Source organism: Paramormyrops kingsleyae, chromosome 19, assembly GCF_048594095.1.
Source record: "Paramormyrops kingsleyae isolate MSU_618 chromosome 19, PKINGS_0.4, whole genome shotgun sequence".
NCBI lineage: Eukaryota > Metazoa > Chordata > Actinopteri > Osteoglossiformes > Mormyridae > Paramormyrops > Paramormyrops kingsleyae.
The window spans coordinates 6703282-6722721 of NC_132815.1; the positions used below are offsets into that span (position 1 = coordinate 6703282).

Sequence of the window (19440 nt, forward strand, 5' to 3'; positions counted from 1 at the left end):
AACGGCTCCGTGCGTCTGCGTGCCCTGAATACTCACGTCGGCACACAGGTTGCCGGTGGAGACGGAGGTGATCTTGGTCCCGGGTCCCCCTGGGTATGTGGGCTTCCCAGCCGGACTCTGAGCCTGATCTGTGGAGAGCAGACAGTGGGATTTGCACGCTGGCGATGGCAAGCTCTCAGCAACCCGCCGCCAGGATCGCCGTCACCCTTACTCGCCACGTTGGGGCTGGAACGGTGGTCCATCCTGTTCTTCAGCAGGCGCTCCTCACCACCCATCTTCTTTGGCTCGGGGTAGGAGTCCCACGCCCCCTGCGGGCTTTCGGGGGAGCCGTTCTGCACGGAGTTGCTGTAAAGCTCGAAGCCCTCGCTCTTTGGTCTGTTCTTTCCTTTGTCACGGCCGCGGTCTGAAGCTGAAAGGGATGGGCAGGCTTTATGTCAGTGGGTCTATCTGAAACGGTCTGAAGCTGAAAGGGATGGGCAGGCTTTATGTCAGTGGGTCTATCTGAAACGGTCTGAAGCTGAAAGGGATGGGCAGGCTTTATGTCAGTGGGTGTATCTGAAACGGTCTGAAGCTGAAAGGGATGGGCAGGCTTTATGTCAGTGGGTCTATCTGAAACGGTCTGAAGCTGAAAGGGATGGGCAGGCTTTATGTCAGTGGGTCTATCTGAAACGGTCTGAAGCTGAAAGGGATGGGCAGTCTATGTAAAAATTACGGGTGTCTATTGTAGCAGAACAGCCAAAACACGGCATCATTTGGAAGCCCTATCTATGGAAGCTGTAAACCTGGCTCCTAAGAGCCCCTCACCCTCCCTTTAAAAGGAGGTACAACGCTTCCCCATTAAAACATCTGCTCACCCCTGGGCATCAGGGGAGAGGGCTGGTTCAGCAGCGTTGCCAGGCCGTGGTATATGGCGCCTTGCTTGGCCACCTCCAGTGTCACGACCGAGCCAGTCCGTGTCATCAGCTCGGCCGCCCTGGAAGGGAGAGTCCACACACATTTTCACAAAGCATGTGACCCATATATAAGCCCTGTGAACCACCAGTTGTGTTTACCACGACTCAAACCATGCATTTGAGAGAGGTGCCGGAGGTTTGGGGGCCCCTGTTGGCCTCAAACTGTCACTACACTAATGGCGCCACAAAAACAACACACAGGCCCTTGCTGAGAGCTCGCACACTTTCTCACAAATTACTCCCAAAGTGAAAGACATTGTAAGCACGACTGCACCATGGCTCATTCCAAACAGAGCACAAAGTCAAATCTGCACACAGGATTCTCCATGGCACCATCACCAGTTTACTGTGTAAAAGCACAATAAAACAATTTATATGGAAAAGAAAAAAATATATATTTTTTATTAAGTTAACAGTTTTAACCAGACTCCATAGTCTCAGCTACAAAGGTTTGCCAGTTTAACATTTCCCAGCCTTGACTAACAGTAATAAATGACTAGTGATATTGAAAATTAATACGATTAAAAGGTGCAGATATGTCACTTAACCTGCTGATCATTAGTCATTTTCATTGTGTTTCAGTCTGACACAATCGTGCCATCAAGCTTGTTAAATGGAGCAGTCATGATCTGTCCCGGGTCCTACACACAGACACACGTCATGATTTCACTCATCATCACAGACATGCTGGTGAAGGTTACCTTTCTTGTGAGAGTCCTACCAAGCTGCGTCCGTCCACGCTGAGCAACTGGTCTCCTGCTGCCAGCCGACCATCCTGGACAGACACAGACACACACACACACACACACACACACACACACACACACCAGTGTCTCATAAAGTCTCTTTTATGCAGTTACAATGTTGCTAGGCTGTGCTGAAGAAATCTACTATTTAACTTCTCACAAAGGGAGCACATTTAATAAGCTGCTTGCGTGCTCCACTGTTTTCCTCCTCTCTGTATTTGAGGCCGAGCTCTCATCTGTAATTACTTTTAAAAAGAGACTCTGATCCTCTTCCACTCACCATATCCGCTGCTCCTCCTTTGACAACAGACTTGATGTAAATCCCAAGCTTGTCCTGTCCAGCACCCTGAGAGAGAGCAGGGAGGCGTTAGGGTTCCCAAAAAGGGGCTAAACAAGGGGTCAGTCCTCTCTATGAACCGCGCTGGAGAGATGGCCCTCTGAGATAAACGGCCAGACGTCGATAAATGTTTAGACACAAAACAGAACAGGGCAGCTGCTGTGGCGTTTTAGCACTTGGCTGACAAGGTGGTGAAAACAAAGGACTCCGGTGTTAATCAGAGAATGATGAAGGCAGAGGAAGACACACCAGTTGGGGGCTTTACTCAGTTTCCCTCACACACGCACAGCGACAGCCCTGCCCTCACTCCCTAGGCAAACATCTTGCCTGCCGTACCTTTGCGCGAGAAACAATCCTATTTCCATCCACTGAACGCATTCATTTTGACCCTAAGCGGGTGCGACACACATATGTAGCTAATCAGCCCCCTGCCTCCTTCCATCTGCCACCAAACTGCGAAAAGTTTCCAGGGAGGAAGCTAAACCGAAGCAAAACAAGGACCCCAGAACAAAGCCAGCCACAATATTTGGGAAATATCATGTTCAACAAGGCAGAGAAATAGCTGCATTACCGCAGACCTCGGGCAGGTGGGACGATACTAAAGCAAAAGGTATAGATGTGGAGAGTCGGCCAGCCCCAGACACCAGAAACATCTGGCTTCCCCACAGCAAATAACATATTCATATCTAATACCATTCCATCTCTAAGAAAAACCACCTGATTTGTTATGGATGTGGAAGCTGGACAAAGAAGAAGCAGAAGTTTCCAGTCTTAATACCACCACTAACTCCAAGGAAAGCAAAGGGGGATTCTTCATCAAATCAAACCTTATTCTATTATTATATGTATCATTAAATTAAAAGAGCATAATGCATGGTGGATGACATATCTAATATCTTCAGAAACAGATACAGGTTGTAGAAACTGTCCCTTCCATAATGTTTAGCTTGCATCCTTCCCACCACTCCCAAAGTGCACTACATATCTCTTTCTGCAGTTTCATTTCTGTCTCTCAAAAACCATTGGATGTAGGGAGAGTGTGTGTGACTGGTGAAGGGAAAAGGGATGCATTTTTGGAGGACGGAAAGGAGACTGATGACGGGGGTGAAGGAAAACAGGGTTTCAGGCCGGTCGTCGTGACGATGGGGACGGAACGCAGAAGCATCACCATCAAACAGGCCGGCGAGATCCTGACTCGAGTTCAGCGCTTTGTGATTTTACAGCTCCCTTGTGTCTAGCCGGCTTTTGCACGCAAGTCCACAGGAAGGGCATGTTATTTACTGCTCCGGTTCCCCGGCCGCAGCGCCGCCGTTCCGTCGCATACCGTTAAAAACAAATGAGTCAAATTTGCTGAAAGGAGACCCAGCTGTAGCCGATGAGTGCGCAGGCGACGGCTCTGCTAGCACGCGAGCAGCACTGTAAACGCCCTGCGTCACGTGAGAGTCACGTGAGAGTCACGCGTGATGGTTTGCTGCCGATGGCTTAGTTTACACAAGAGCTGAGGGCTGTTTAGATGTAGGCCTGCTGTCTGACAAGCCGCTCAAGGTCTCTGATCCCGCCACTGACAGGCAGAGCGTCTGATCCTACAAAGCCGCCACGACTCTGCCTGACTCAGCTGCCTACCCCCACCTACATATGGGAGGACAGCCTTCAGGAAGAAAAGTGAACAGAGCGAAACAGACATGCGGGAAAGTAGGGGGGGGGTCTTGGAGCATGTCGACTCATGAAAAGCCTACCCCGAGGTCTCCACTGTGCTCACGGCGTAAGTGACACTCGCATGAAAGCTGTGGACCACAGAGTCCCAGCGTGTAACTGAATCGGCCTGAGAAAGACGAGGCTCTTTTCTTTCCTGGACCTACATGGCTTCAAGACAGTCATCTCCCACCCCCCCCCCCCCGCAATTTAACCTGAGCTGGGCCAATGGCTAGTTATTTCACGCAGCACGAATGCACCAGTTAGGGGACAAACACTAAACTGGGAAAGATTGGCCCTTGTAATGCTTAAAAATGCAAAAACACTGACAAAATGGTTTCCCTCAAATTGTGAAATAAATTAAATTCAGGAATTGCACCTGCTGAAGCTGATAAATGCAAAAAGGGAATAAAATAGACAAAGGTGACCTAAATGTCGGCATGATTCAGCATCGGCATGCAAACCAGGGCGCACAGACAGAAGGAAATCAAGAGTAGATGAGCAGCTTCTGCGACGCCCAGCCAAAAGTGTGACAGACACGCTGGAGGAACAGCAAAGCGCAGGCTTAGCTACGCATTTGGACACGTCAGCTCCGCAAAGGCGTACAGTAACGTAAAGTTACATTAAAACTCTAAAGCAGCAAGAATATCATTCATTACTGTTTTACTATCAGCCACAAGCAGAAACCAGACACATGACTGTGGGAAGCATGCCAGTCAGCAGCAGCGGTTACTACCGAAAACAGCTCCGTTTCATCTCGTGACAAAATATTTGAGTTCAACTTTGTTCGTTTTTGAAGAACAGTGTGAAAATTACACTGCCTGCAAAATCCACACTGAAAGGCAACACACCCTTTTTTCCCCCCCGTTTCGTAGTGCGTTTTGCCTTCATAGCAGCATTACAATTTTAAGTAGAGCCCCGCCCATCTGAACAGCCCTGGCAAACAGAGCTACCGAACTACAACCATGCAGCAACTGACCTGTAGACAAGTAGCAAAAACACCAGGATAAACAGGAATGAAGAAAAAATAAACCGCTGCAAGCTGAAACACATGCCTATTGCGAGAGAGGACATACCAATACGCGTTTAGCTTGGTTGGAGGCCAAACCCAGACATCCCGAACCATGAAATCCTTCTGAGAACCGGACTCAACCAGTCCCTTGTTTAGAATACCGAATATGTGAGGGGTGGGGTGGGGGTTCTGTGTTGGGCCACCCCTTTGCTTTGGAGTAACCTGAGCTGGTGAAACGTCCCGCTGACCCATGGTAGCAGGTGCCATATGTGCCGAGTGGGGGGGACAATGGCCCAGGTCAGAGCGGCTAACTAGGAGGAGAAGTGGCTCCGGTTACAGGACTGGGGCTGGGGGCTGGCCGCACAGTTACAGGCAGCGGGCGGCGAGGGCAGGACGTGCCCGGCTGCGGGAAGATTAACCTCTGGAGAAATTCTGCAGCGTCCCATGATGGAGACCTTTCAGCACCTGTTTACTCAGCAAATCACAGAGCACTGAGAAACACTTTGGTAAGTTTTCCCCCCCCAACTACTCTGGGTCAAAGGATGAGCCTCAACCTTGATGAAACAGACTGAATTTATCCAAACCTGGACCAAAAAAATAAATTAAAAACAAAAAACACAAATGTTGCAGTCAGATGGCCAACGGAACTGAGGCCCATCACCCAAATCCTACCGTAAAACAGTGATCAAGTCTCAAACTGAGAAAACGAAAGCAGAAAAGCAGCTAGATTCAGAAATATCAGCAAAATTGAGTAATACAATGAACCCCAGGCGAGTACCTGAGGCTTCTTTCTTTGCGTAACTTTTTTATTTGTAAATTAAACAGCATAGCTGCCAGCAAGCACATTAAAACTAAGCTGCAAGCTTTTGACCGCAACTCGTCAGCAGACTTTCACCTATGATTTTACCCGAGAAATCAAAGGCACAGAGACATGGAGCATAACATCAGCAGAGTGATTAAAGGTTAACCTGCTGCTATCTGACCATCTGTCATATTATTAAATGTTAAAAGATAAATAAATAAAAGCCTTCACAGCACAGTTTGATGGGGTGGGAGGGGTGTATGTGGGTGGGACTAGAATGTGCCTACTGGTCTGGGTCAACCGAGCTAGGGAAACCAGCAATGAAAAGATATACGCCCCAGGAATCATGGATCAAAGAGGAGAGAGCTGTGAAAGCCAATTCAATGCACTGTTAGCGGGGACGCTAATTGCCAATTGCTACTGATCTTGAGGTTCCTCCAGGCAGTCTTCTACACTCCTGTGAAGCCCCAAGAAGTAGCAGATCCAGAAGTGCTGAGGTGCGATAGCTTGTAAAGCAAAGAGCAGGGGGAACCCACAAGCTTCTGCTCCAAGCCTCTGAGCTTTCCCAGCATTTTCTGCACATATAGTGCGTCAAAGCTAATGCTCATGTTACTAATGTCTAAGTAGAAGTGATGATCACAGTGCAGGACCTGGGGAAACATCTGTTCTATGTCCATCAATCCAGTAGAGTCCCAGCACTGATCAAATGGGGAATTAATCAAGCTGCTGGCTGCATCCTTAAGAAAAAAAAGAAAAAAAGACTGTAGATGCTGGTGGAATCAGCAGAGCAATGAGTTTTTCAAGGCAGCCTGTGCTCTGCAGTGTTTCCAAACCCGGTCCGCAGAGACCCAAGGACGGTCCACGTTTCTGCTCCCTCCCTGCTCCCTGCCAGACAGCCCACATTTCTGCTGCGGGCCCCCGAGGACCGGATTGGGAAACACTGCTATGTGCACCCATTCATTTTGTATGGTTCCACTGCCGAGGCTACACTGGGATCTCTGGAGGGGATGCCAGGCCACCATAAGCAGCTGCAGCACTCACAGAATTACTAGTCCCCAGGTCATCCAACGTGCAAGTCTTTGGACAGCGGGAAGAAACCGCTTAAAAACTAATCTGATCGTCGATGGGCAGGTGGAACACAGTCTCAGCAACCATTTGAAAGATGGAAACATCTCACATTACACAGCTACTTGTAATTTATTTTCTTCAAGTCCAATAAATTCTCCGTTATGTGACTATACGTACTAATCTTGACTGTGTAAACAGTAGCAGAATTTTGGTTCTTGGAAGGTCACACCAGAGATCCCGTTTCAGTTACTCTCGTCTTGCCTTGTTCGCTTGGTTGTTGAGCTTCCCGGCGACGTTTTTGTTTTACTCAAGTTATCAATCAAGCTCGTCCCCAGTTTACCCAGTTTGTGGGTGTTTACCCCAGGCTGACTTCCAGCACAAAGGCTGGCTCTGTGCAGCTCCGAGCTCCGGCCTAGCATCAAACAGACCGCAGCCTAGGGCCCCTAATTAGACGAGCGGATACCGGCGTCCCAGAGTCTTAGTCTCCCTTATCATCCGCTAAAACACACAGCAGATGTTTGCGAGAATAAACGAGGGCCGCGAAGCAGACGTAGCAGATTTATTTAAAGGCTGGCTAATTAGCAGGAAGTCTGCAGCTGAACGTGTTACGCAGACGAGAAGAAGCGCCGCCGATGCGCGCAGGCTGTGAAAACCCTCGAGAGGGCGGCACATTTCACACCTGTGATTACAGCCAGACAGGGTGGGGCGGGCGGAGCGATCACAGGTCTCCGGTATGCTCTCCTGCTCCAGGGCATGTGCTGTGGTCACCTGCAGTGGTCTTACACCGACGTGTCTCCAGAGCTAATCAACAGGCCCAAGAGGACCTGAAGGAGACACTTTCCCGACAAGAAGTCCAGAAGTCAGGAGAGGGAGCCCACTTATGTCCTGAGAGTTCAGCACGGCACATGTACATTTAGCAGACGAACCTCAAACCTCAGTATAAGCAGCAAACTAAACTTCACAGAGAGGCTCATCTCACAAACACATTGAGGACAGGCCCTACTGATATATCCCTGAAGCAGGTTTTTCCATGCAGACTACATGAATGAGCTGGATTTCAAATGCTGGTTTTGACACTAGTGTCAGTTAAATAAAACCACATAACAAAATGACCAGATCATTTGTACCTCACTGCTGCATGAGACAGGAGGCAGCAGTGAGTAAACATGCTGGGGCCACCAATAACAGACCATACAGTAATTTCCACTGAACAGTGGTCAGGTGCCCAGTGTTATAATGCAAGTCTGATCAGCCGGAACCCAAAGCGTGACAGCCATTTATTTTCACATTAGTCATCTACTTGGCCAGTTTTCTGTTTTTGAATGACACTTAAATTCTGTTTCCCGTTACCCCATCTCGTCAAGACAGCGAGAGGCAGCGACCTGCAGGGGCGCCCAGGTCACTGTGGATTACAGGTCTTGCTCAAGGGCCCACAGAGTCGCGACTATGTCGCCGAAGCCGGACTCGAACCAGTGACCTTCCAATCACGGCCACAGGGAAGATCTCGGACCAATTCACATTTCATGCAATTTACGCAGGTCATTATTTAGTAACCCATGCCTGGTCAACATCTTTGACAGCACTGCATAACAGGAGAGTCCACCAGTACTCAGCACCAGCATCATTTCCAGTAGAAGACTTCCTGACAAACTAGGTGACTCTCACCCTGGTGCCTCAGTGTGACCAGGATCCACTCCACATGGGAACCACTGCCTTTGGGCTTTTACGGGCTACCATCATACGTCTGTGGAGGGCGGACGCGCTATGACGCGGGACCCACTGTTCAGGGGCTGGGACCCGCAGCTGCCCCACCCTGATACTTCCTGTCCCCGGAAAGCTCTGCAGCTCAGCTCGGCAAGTTCAGGAAACTGGAAGCAGAGGCAGGAACAGGTCGGTCCACCGACTAAGCCTTCGCCTGCCTACTCACGCTTTATCTTCTTTGTCTTTCAATGAAAACCGACCGGAAGGTTCTTCATTGCAGCCCGGCGAAACTCATGCAGTTCAGAGGCAGGAATCAATTGCTTTTATAACAGCAAGAAACAAATAACTGAGCAACATATACGGATATAAATTAAAAATCCCTCCCTAAAACTAACACAACACTGGCAGAATATGAAAGGCCGGTGCTCGCACCCACACGCTAGCAGGCATATGAGAGACGCACTACTTCCAGATGTTCGTAGACTTCATTAAGCAAGCGGCTGTTCTTCTTGAAGTGGAGCCAGCGAGAACCGGGCCGTAATGAGCATATTCTCACCAGCACACAAGCGTGCTCCCTCCCCACCCGCCTGACTGACTGCCCCGGTTCTGGGAGGACATGCCGCAGACCGGATACTGTGGAGTACGGCGGGATGAGGGGGTTTGAGACATCTGATCACACAAGTCACCCCACCAGGTTTACTGCCATGGCAACAGTGACAGGAAGTTCACTCCACAGCACAGGCGACACAAGGATCCCCAAAACGGAGGACCACTGAGGCCGTAAACGCAGACAGCCCACGTTCCACTAGCTTCAGATATTTCACTCAACTTAAGTTTAAATATTTATAATCCTTAACCACTCCCAGACGCTGAACATCTGTCTGGAAACAAGCAAAAAGACTGCAGAAGTTCAAAATATATATTTTCCTAACAGTAACCCAGAAAAAGTTTTCCCTTTTAAAGCCAAACACACTGCCCGTGCACCAGACCACACCCGCCCCTCCCAGCAGCGACTAACGGCGATCTTACAGCACATGCTTTCAGGCAGACGACATGCAACTTTCAGGAAGTCTAATTCTCTGAAGTCGGAGCATATCCTCCCATTGTTTCCAGCACCAGCTACATGAGGACACCAGCTCTCTGGGCAAGAGATTAAGCCATTAGGGTGCCGTTTGGGAGCTGTCTCACCCCAAGGGAGCACACATGCACACATGCACACATGCACGCACACAAACAGGTCAACACTCCAGGTTTCAGGGAGGAGGGGTAATGGTTAAGAGAAAATAGTTTGGAAGCCGAAACGACATTCCACAGGATAGCACAAGAATTCCTTTCCTGGATCCAGCAGGGCCGGCAGGGGAAACGCTCCACAATAACACAGCCCCAACCCCCCCCCCCCCCACCCCTGCCATGTGGAAGGCAAAGGGGTCAGGATTTCCCCAGTTCTTCAGCACCCTATTCAGAACCATCCCAGGGAAGGGGTGGGGGGGCAGACATTAACATCTGGATCTCAGTCAGGACTCCCTCTTCCATTCATCATAGCTGTTCCAATACCAGCAGACAGTACACCCCGACCCGACCCGACCCGACCCGTCTCGGAGAGCTGCAGACAGCTGCCACCAGCCCACGCGGCACAGAGCACCCGACTCCTCGTTTGTTTTTGTAACCCCATGGACGTATAAACAGAAGCCTGGCGGCAGAGTCTGACGTGCTCGCTAGATTTCACACGGCCCGTTGTGCATTTCCATACGGCACATCCTGAACCTGTACCCAAAACAGAACGCGATGTCTCTGCCGTTATCAGACGCCACACGACAGCATGCGATAATCGCAGGTTTTCACATGCTTCTGCCAAGCAGATGCGGGTGTTGCGCCTTTGCTTGGAAAATTAGGATGAAAAGCAAAAAACCCACAAGCAGAGTAAGTAACGTGCAGCGAGATTACTAACGGCGACCCGGGCTGAACCAGGACGTAACCCTGTGCCCTCACCGTGCCGAACTCCACAGCCAATCCATTCCGGATTAACAGAGCCACCCAGCACACGTACAAAGCCGCTGGATTAACGCGCCAAGCTCCCCGGGTCTCCTTACCGACTGGTCCCTCCTCCCGACGACTGAGAACCACATGGCGCCGCTTTTACACGCTGGGTCGCGTGGCAGAGGTGTTATGACTGAGCGAGCGGGATCACGGCCCCCGGCAGAGTACGAAGGGGAGGGAGGAGGGGAAGGGGGAGGGGAGAGGCGGGGGGCAGGCGGCGCCACACAGACACGGGAGGCAGGCAGGCGCGATGGTGAAGGAGACAGCTCCATGCTCCGCACCGAGTTAGCAAACATGGGCAGAGGAAAGCACAAGTCCAGATGTGTCAAACACGGCGGCCGCTCAAGACCCCAGCGGCCGCTCAGCAGGATAGCTGTCCCAGCTGGGTGTCATTACACCTCTGTCTCTCTCTCTGTCTCTATCACACACTCACCCCACCCCACTCTCCTTCTCCCTCCCTCCCACTGTCTCCTCCCCCATCACTGTCTCCTCCTCCTACTGCACCTCCTTACTGTTCACTCCTCCAGCTAAAAAACAGGAGCTGTGACACCAGGGAAGGGAAATTCTATTCTGCTTTAAAAGTAAACATTCCATACTTCCCTGCAGCCCCCCACTGGTTAACGGCAAGTGACCCCCCCCCCCTTCCTGATCATCTGGACTTCATAATGGAGACCGACAGACTATGCTGTGAAGGATACACAGACCAGACAAGGACCACCAACAGAGATATTTGCCCCCATCCCATCACCTGGGGGGGGGGGGGGGTGGCAGCAATAGAATGACATGGCAGGGACGGTCGCTCTAATCCACCAGGCATGAACAGGGCTGAAGGGAACATGGTATTTACTGAACATTTCTAAGCCATTATAAAGCCCCTAGTGAATCCCAAATGAAGCGGTTGGTGAACGCCCAACTATGTTCAAGAAAGTTCCGATGAAGAAAGTTGCCCCGTGAGAAAGTAAAGCTCTGCTCACAGGACGCCGTTCCAGCTCGAGCGCCAGCCGCGTAAACCGAAACCGCCGCGGAGAAATCACACAAGGAGCGGCACGTTCCAGGCGCGCCGTTTTCTGAACGGACCGGAGCTGCAGCTACTGCAAATTCGCCCTGGGGGGGAGGTTAGACATAGCGGTGGTGACAGTGTAACTGCTCACCGCTCCCGGCACCAACGGTCTCTGACGCCGAACCAAATCTGGTGGGCCTCGAGCATACGGCTCCGAGCAAATACAGCTTTGGAAAGCTTGCTCCCCCCCCCACTCCCTTGAACACCCCCAGCCAGCAGTAGGTCCTACCTTGGCAGCCACGATGCTGAGCCCCATGCCATTGTGCTTCTTAAGGGTGACTGTCACCACCTCTGGGTCCTTCCGCATTGGCTGAGGATTGGGGGGGGGGGGGGGGGGAGAGAAACAGAGAGAGAGGGAGGAATGGGGGGTGTTAATGAAGTGCTGGGCTGTAGTGGCAAGACGGGCGCCCAGGAGAGATGTGCACAGCAGCTCAGCTGCGCTCGGAGTCCTCTCACCAGGCTGGAGGAGGAGGAGGAAGAAGGAGCGTGGAACTGGGGGGGGGGGGCGGGGGCCCGGCACAGCCCTCGCCCCATCTGACCACGGCGGCTCTCTGGAGCTGCGTCAGGAATGAAAGCCACAAGCCACTGGCTCCCAGGAGGAAGGCCGGGTGGGGGGGTCTTTCTCAGGCTCGTTTGCGAGGGACCAAGAGGCAGGGTGGCAGGAGCACGAAGCCTGGGCCTCCCCACCACAGAGCCACAGGGCCCCACACAGTGCACTACAACCAAATAAAAGTCCTCCACCCCACACTGCACCTCCAGAGCGTGCGGAGCACACCGGCCAATGGGACGGCTCGGTGCCAGAGCGTGCGGAGCACACCGGCCAATGGGACGGCTCGGTGCCAGAGCGTGCGGAGCACACTGGCCAATAGGACGGCTCGGTGCCGGGGAGGCCACCGATGGGGGCCGGCACAGTGCGGCTGTTCATGGGAACTGGGCAACATGCTTTGCTCCAGAATAGCTGATCGTCACGACTATGAGGAGTTAGCCCTAGTGTGTGTTGCATGTGTATGAAAGGTCCTCACAAAAATACAGACACCTGATCTGTGCGAGTCTCTAAAGCACTTTTACATGACAATGAGGAAAAACTCTCTACATTCAAACTGTGGTACAATTTGGTTTCTTCTGATGACTAGTAATCAGGGCTGATTACAGACGTGGGATTAACTGTGTGACGCTGTTGGGCTTGGGCGTGACGACGGAGCACTTGGCAGGGCGGCCGTGTTAATTAGACACACACCCACACACACACACACACACTTCTAACTGCCGTGATTTTCAGGGTGATATTTGGTAGGCTATAATCACGACTTGAAATGAAGCTTATAAAAGGCCCAGCCACAGAGGAAGGTGCTCATTAGCGCCCTCTGTCTGCTACACTGACACCAACCTCTTCCCTCAGTACATAAAGCAGAGACGACGGGAGCTGAGAGCTGCCATTGTACTCCTCACACTCGCTTGCCCGATCGCTGGAGTGTGTGGCCGTGTCGGGGCACCCACCAGATTGTGGTCATCCACAATGTGGTTTTCGCAGTCTGCACCCTCAAAGTAAACAGTCCAGGTGCCAGGAGAGCGGAGGTGAGGGATCAGCCTGCAGAAACCTGCAGAGAGAGGGAGCAGGGAGGGTCACACCATGACTGCCAACCTCCACACACACACACTGGTGTCTGCAATTATCAGCTTGGCACAGATTAGCTGGTTAATAAGCAGCTCCTGTAGCTCAACAAGCAGAGCACTGTGCTATTAGCACAAAGGTCACAGGTTTGAATCCCAAGGCAATTTGGACTGAAGTGTCAGAAATTAATGTTAAATCAGGGGGAAGAGCCCTGCTTTTATGCCACCACAGAACAGCGAGGTCCTGTCGAGACAGCAGGGTCTCCACTCCACGTACCCCTCTGACACAGCGGGTCCAGGAACTCCTGGAGGCCGTTGGGGATATTGCGGACAACGTCGCAGGAGTAGCCGTCCTCAGGCAGCAGGAAGGGCAGCTGCAGGTCGGGGTCCTCCTCCAGTTGCACCTCACGGCCATCGCTACGTGCCAACTCGTCCGCCGTATTCTCCGCCACGGCCACCACGTGGTCGATCAGCTCCTGGGCGGGCGTCGGGAAGGATACGAGTCAGGATAGGAAGGAAAATGCTGCAATCCGTCACGTAGACCAGCCTGCCATGTGGGCTTCATCAACAGGCACCGTGGATCGGGAAGCGAACCAGAAACATGAGGACGTTCGGGGAAGTGGGGGACAGAGGCGGGGACACACTCACGGGAGGGATGTAGGGCTCATCGGGGGCACAGTGGTAATTGCTCAGTAAAGCATTGAGCTGTAGGGAGTTGAGCTTGAAGCAAGTGTTGTGGATGTTCTGCACGTCCTGCAAGGAGTACTTGTCCATGGTGAGCAGGGTCGTTGCCTTGGAGAAGCAAGTAAACAGCGCGTTAACATCAGCGGATGGCTGGAAGGGCCCACCTGCCCATCCTTCTAATTTGATACATTTTATTGTTCTCTCTCCTTAGACAGGGTGTCTACAGGTTTAACCAAGTTAAATTTAAGACATTTTAAGACTTTTTAATACCATTTTCAAACAAAATTTAAGACCAAATTGAAAGTCCCGCAAAAGTCAAGCACAAAACTATGAGGATATTTTAAATTATTATTTTATTTAACTGATTGTTCTTGGGAATATTCAAGATCTGACTGACAGGTTCCAGCCCAAACACGACGCAAAACCCGCCCAAATCATCAAAAGCCCAATTGGGTGGAAAACCGCTAAATCTGGCAACACTGACCGTTGTCAAGCAAGCACGTGTCTAGCAACAGAACAGATTTAGAACCTGCGCGGGAGATTCTCCTCAAAACGATAAACTTTTCCTTTTCAAAGTGTAAAAAAAAAAACATTTTAATGATGGAGAAATTCCCTCTAAAATTAAGATTAAAAAATTAAGACCCTTGGATTTAGATTTAAGACAAATTAAGACATTTAAAGGCCTTATTTTAGGACAATGGAATTTAAGACTTTTTAAGACTTTTTAAGGATCCGCGGCCACCCTGCTTAGATACTGCGGTTTGTCCAGAAAGGCAGACTTTACATGGAGGCGACTACGCCAACGTACGTCAAGGACAAAGATACTGAAACTCTGAAAGCAAATAAGTGATTGGGCGGGTAACGAGCGAGCGAGCGAGCCCACCTGGACGATGCGGCTAAGGTGGCAGTCGGCGGCGAGCTCCAGACCCTGCTTCTCGGCCCAGGCCTCGATGTGGCTGAGCTGCTGCCGCAGGATGGCGCCCCAGTAGTGTGAGCACAGGCCCGAGTCCGCCTCCGTCACCAGCTTGTTGAAAAGCCACATGTTGATGAAGTGGAAGAGCTGGGAGAACAGCTGGATGGTGAGAGCTGCGTTGACACGGCAACGTCGCAGCAGGGACATGGCGCCCGTCAGAGTGTGCAGGACATCCTCTGTTGGGGGGGGGGGGGGGGGGTAGCAATGTCACAGAGGCGATATTCCATTCTAACACACAGACCACCTACAAACACTGTACCCGTTCACCCTCCAGCACAAACATGCAGTGTCCTTTCAGGAATAACCTGCCACACTTGAAGTTCATACAAGTCCACACTAGGTGGCAGACGAGTGGAAATGAGCAAATGATTTTGGGCTTCAGAAAGATACAGCCCTAAATATTCACCTATTTTCGGTCGTTGTGGGTTCTGTTCCTCGGGGTCGTCCAGGAAGGCGGGCATGTAATTGTTGAGATCAGACTGCAGACAGTGAACTAGATACCTAGGGGAGGCCATTTTGTTGGTAACTGGACACAGAATGCACACACACACACACACACACACACACACACACACACACACACACACACACACACACAAACGCAAACACAAACGCGCACGCACACACACAAACACAAACGCGCACGCACACACACAAACACAAACGCGCACGCACACAGGCTAGGCAACATGGGCCAAAAACATTTGGTACTTTTAGGCCAAAAAGCGTTACATGATTATCATCTAGGTATTTTCAATGAAGCAGTAAATGTTTAGTTGAAGTCAAATCCATATGCGAAATGTAGCAAACACTTTTAGTAAAACAGAGTGTGGACAAACCGAAATGCAAATACAGGGTTTCCTTCCTTGTTTGCTAATACACAGTGTATACATGTTTTATGTTTGGACATAAGAGTATTTTGCTATGTCCAACAGAAGGTGAATGTTTATTCTACATCAAAAACCAACTTTGAAAATGGCTCTAAAAACATAAGCCTGACATCCACCGAAAGTGTGCTTAATAACTGGAGAGTCATCTTAAGGCATTAGCCTTCAATGAAATAAGACAAAAATTGTGAATTAGGATGTTTGGAAATGTTTTAAAGTGAAAAAAAACAAGCAACGATGATTTCTCGCCTTTTCCCTCCATAAACTCCCCTTCAAGACACTAACTGAATTGGATTGATTTTATTGGAATTCTGGATGTCTGTGCAACATCAGAGCTCTCTCACCATTAACAACCAGAACAGAGTACTGTACACCTCTTTTAAAAAAGAGTCCTAATTTTAATGCACAATAAAAGATATATCGATATAAACAACTTTGTTTCATCCCCACTCATTTGACAATATCGATATCGTAAAAATTCAACATACTGCCTGGCCCTAACACACACACACACACACACACCACAGTGTGCACATATTTATATGCCAGAACACACACACACTCATACACAACATCCGCAGGCCTGCACAATATTGGAAAAAAATCACATCAAAATATTGGATGTGTTTTCATTTAATATTATCATATTTCTTAATTAAACACAAGGTGTTGAAATTGACCCAAAATGAACTATAGCCAAACAAAACGTATTTGCCAATAGCATCTTTCAAAATAGGTTGGCGGTGTTGCCACAAGTTGTACCAACAAACCACTTGCTTTTCCTCAATATCGTCTCTAAGGAATCCAAAATGCGACAATTGTGTCATTGACGTCGCACATTGAGCGGCTCAAAGCCAGTTGCTAATACAGACAGACTGGGGAACCTACTTGAAGGCCATCTGCACCAGGTGTGCCAGCACATCCTGGGCGTCCAGGGTGATACGGCTCAGGTCCCGGTCCTGTTTGATGAAGTTGAGCAGCTCCGACGCATTGGCCATCCAGAAGGCCAGGGCCCCGGCGATGTTCTTCTGCTTCTGTACGAGCGGCGAGACAGCAGGGGGGGCCATCAGAGAGAGAAGGCCACCAAGGTTGGTATGGGAGGAATGACTGGGTTTGGTTGGGGCGGGGGTGTTAACCCTAAACCATCTCACAGCCAGTAGTAGCAGCAGCAGCAGTAGTAGCAGCAGCAGTAGCAGCAACAATTCAGGGGATAGACTTGTGTTGGGCTTCTCACCATATCCACCCACAGCCCAGTTCCTGGACCAGACACTCCCTCCTCGAAGCCCCCACTCCTGCTTGCCACCATCAGTGACTCAGATGAAGCACTTGGGCATTCGGGGAGGCGTCCGTGCAGAGACTCTCACCCAGGGTCGGTTTGCCAAACCCATAACGGGCTCTCGGGGGGCTGTGAACCACCGAACCAGCGCTGCACATGTTCCTAGTGCGCTCCCAGCCCTCAAGTGCCTAGCAGGCCTGCCCAGGGGAATTACCAGATTTAAGCATCCAGGAGCCACGGGTGGGAGAGTGGGCGGGGCGTGGAGCGCAGTGTCTGGTCACGGTGCGTTATTTCCCCAGCAAAGAGACACATCCCACGGATACGCAGGGCCTGGCGTTTGCGGCTGGCCGGGCCCTGCGTGGTCCGCACCCGTCTATCCCCGACGAGGATGACACCCCCCCAGCCACAAAAACGCATTCAAGAGAGCAACGTTAACCACAGACAAATAGATAAATAAAAACCAATAAGACAAGGAGGAGGGGGAAAAAAAAAAGACAGAGCAAGAATTCCGGCCTGTTTCTCATCCACACTGTGCATTAAGCAGAGGTAACATGGGATGCTGTCATTAAATGTAGCAACAAACAGGGCTTTTCTCATTTTGGTTTTTTGAGGTTCTTTTTTTAGTACTGCATGTTCAAAGTCGCTCAATGAGGGTTATGTCGGTTTTAGGTCCAGCTGTTTCAGGAGGGATTATAGTGTGTTGAGTTTTTGGTTCAGTTCAGCTTTGGTTTTTCGGTTATGGGAAAGAAGCATGAAAAAATGAGCGAAGCAGACCGGGCTGGGCCAGGAGGGGAGCCGTCCCGGTGACATGTGACCTACCTCGTCACCGTCCGCTATCTCCTGCAGAGAGATGTCAGGGAAAACAACATCCGACAGGACAGAGAGAGAGACTGTCAACAGCTATGGCATGGACAGGTTCACAGGCATGTACACACACATCGGCATTATGGGAGAGAGGGGCGCAGCCAACCATAGCAGTGTTGTCCTGGCCGGCACATTTACTTATAACAACAACAACAACAACAACAAAAATAATAATACAAGGTGGGGTATGATCTCTGTGAATTATGGCTGAGATACGCAAGGAGTCAGAGGCTTGTCATAGAAACCGTTAACAGGATCGTGAGTAAAATGCCCCAGGGTGGGCCAGAGCACGTCAGCTGCTAATGATTAAAATGTTTACACCAGCCTAGAGCTAAAAATACAAAGCGGCGTAGTGGCAGCGAGACCTGGACCATTTAGTGCTAGATTCCGGGGCATACAATCCAGATTCTGCAAAGGCTCGGCAGGCCTGCAAATGAATGCGTTTGCCGTTTTATTTGTATCCAAAGCACCCTGGTAAACTTCATCGCATTCCTCCAGCGCACAATTAGCGCCGGGTGCAGGCTGCAGGCTGGAGGGCGCCCTAACCTCATCTGAACTCTGCCGTGCACCTCCATTGGGCCAACAGCAGAAAAGTATCCCTGGACATGTTATTAGAAGAGCTAATTAAAATTGCCCACTAATTAAAAATGTCTTTTGCGGTGAAAACTTAGGGCTGCTTAATAACAAACCCAAAGCTTTTGAAAGTGGGCTTCTGTTTTTTTTTTTGTTTTTTTTAATGGGGGGGGGGGGGGAGATAAAGAAAAAAAAAAAACAACTCTGGCAGGACTCATGTGAGACAGACGCACAGAGACACGGGACAGAGACAACGGGGACGCAGAGCAACCTAGGGGGTGGGCATCAAACAGCGGACTGGACTGACGGCGGGGGGGGGGGGGGCAACTGTTCTAGGCTTACTGCCATACGTAGAGCTTACAGCTGTAATGTTGCACTGTGTATGGCATCTCTTTTGCAGGGAGGGGGGTGGACTTAACGGGGAAAAGCCCCAAGCTTGCACTGCCGTTGAAGCACGACTCAAGTCACGACGACTAATTCACAGCACAGCACCACTTGGGGGCTAAATGATAAAATTACTTTCAGACTGAAAAACAAACTGAATAGAAGAGTGTACAAGGGATCCATTCTCATAGTTGTTTTGTATTTCTCTGGAAGTTTGTTTTTGTGAAAGCAATATTATTACTGTATTGTATTTTTGTGGTGTGGACCACAAATTTGTGAAACAAGGACCAAGTTGTTCTATACCTACAAATTTTTCCAGCCCAGAGCGACATTCTCTAGAGTGACTCGTCAAATCCCCTAAATGCAAAAGCACAGGCCAGTCCTTCAGTTCACAAATTTGGCTTTTTAATAACAAAAATACAAAGCGAGACTTTGGTATGGAGGGGGAGGGTGAGGGTGGGGGATGGCTGTGGCAATGGCATGGGTTTCCATACAGCTGGGAGGGCACAGCCCTGGGGGCGGCCGCCGGAACGCGAGAGGGGGGCAGACACTCACCTGGATGACGCCTTCCGTCATGCTCACCATCTTGTTGACCACGGCGATGACCTTGTGCGTGCGCTCCGCCGGGCTCATGTCGGGCCGGTAGGGGCTGGACATGACGTAGCGGCAGGTCATGTACAGCACATAGGTGGGTGACAGCTTGAAGTGCACCGTGGAGCTGTTGGTGTAGTTGATTATGGCTGACAGGAAGGTATCTTCAGCTAGGGAGGGGTCGGGGAC

General features: G+C 50.5%; 1 protein-coding gene across 15 annotated transcripts in view; it reads right to left on the reverse strand.

The window, feature by feature from the left end:
- The window catches only part of afdna (afadin, adherens junction formation factor a), an 82839-nt gene that overhangs the window by 14237 nt on the left and 49162 nt on the right, over positions 1-19440 (reverse strand). For 11 of the 15 annotated variants that reach the window (XM_072702726.1, XM_072702729.1, XM_072702727.1 and 8 more), the window contains 14 exons: positions 19216-19421; positions 17659-17679; positions 16452-16597; positions 15083-15177; positions 14587-14852; positions 13668-13811; positions 13297-13495; positions 12906-13006; positions 11638-11718; positions 1980-2045; positions 1655-1728; positions 855-973; positions 212-409; positions 37-128 (listed from right to left, as the gene is read on the reverse strand). In XM_072702726.1, coding sequence (XP_072558827.1) covers positions 37-128; positions 212-409; positions 855-973; positions 1655-1728; positions 1980-2045; positions 11638-11718; positions 12906-13006; positions 13297-13495; positions 13668-13811; positions 14587-14852; positions 15083-15177; positions 16452-16597; positions 17659-17679; positions 19216-19421 — 1808 coding nt within the window. The remainder of the gene's footprint in view (positions 1-36; positions 129-211; positions 410-854; positions 974-1654; positions 1729-1979; positions 2046-11637; positions 11719-12905; positions 13007-13296; positions 13496-13667; positions 13812-14586; positions 14853-15082; positions 15178-16451; positions 16598-17658; positions 17680-19215; positions 19422-19440) is intronic. The other 4 variants (XM_072702740.1, XM_072702728.1, XM_072702737.1 and 1 more) reach the window with 1 other exon arrangement.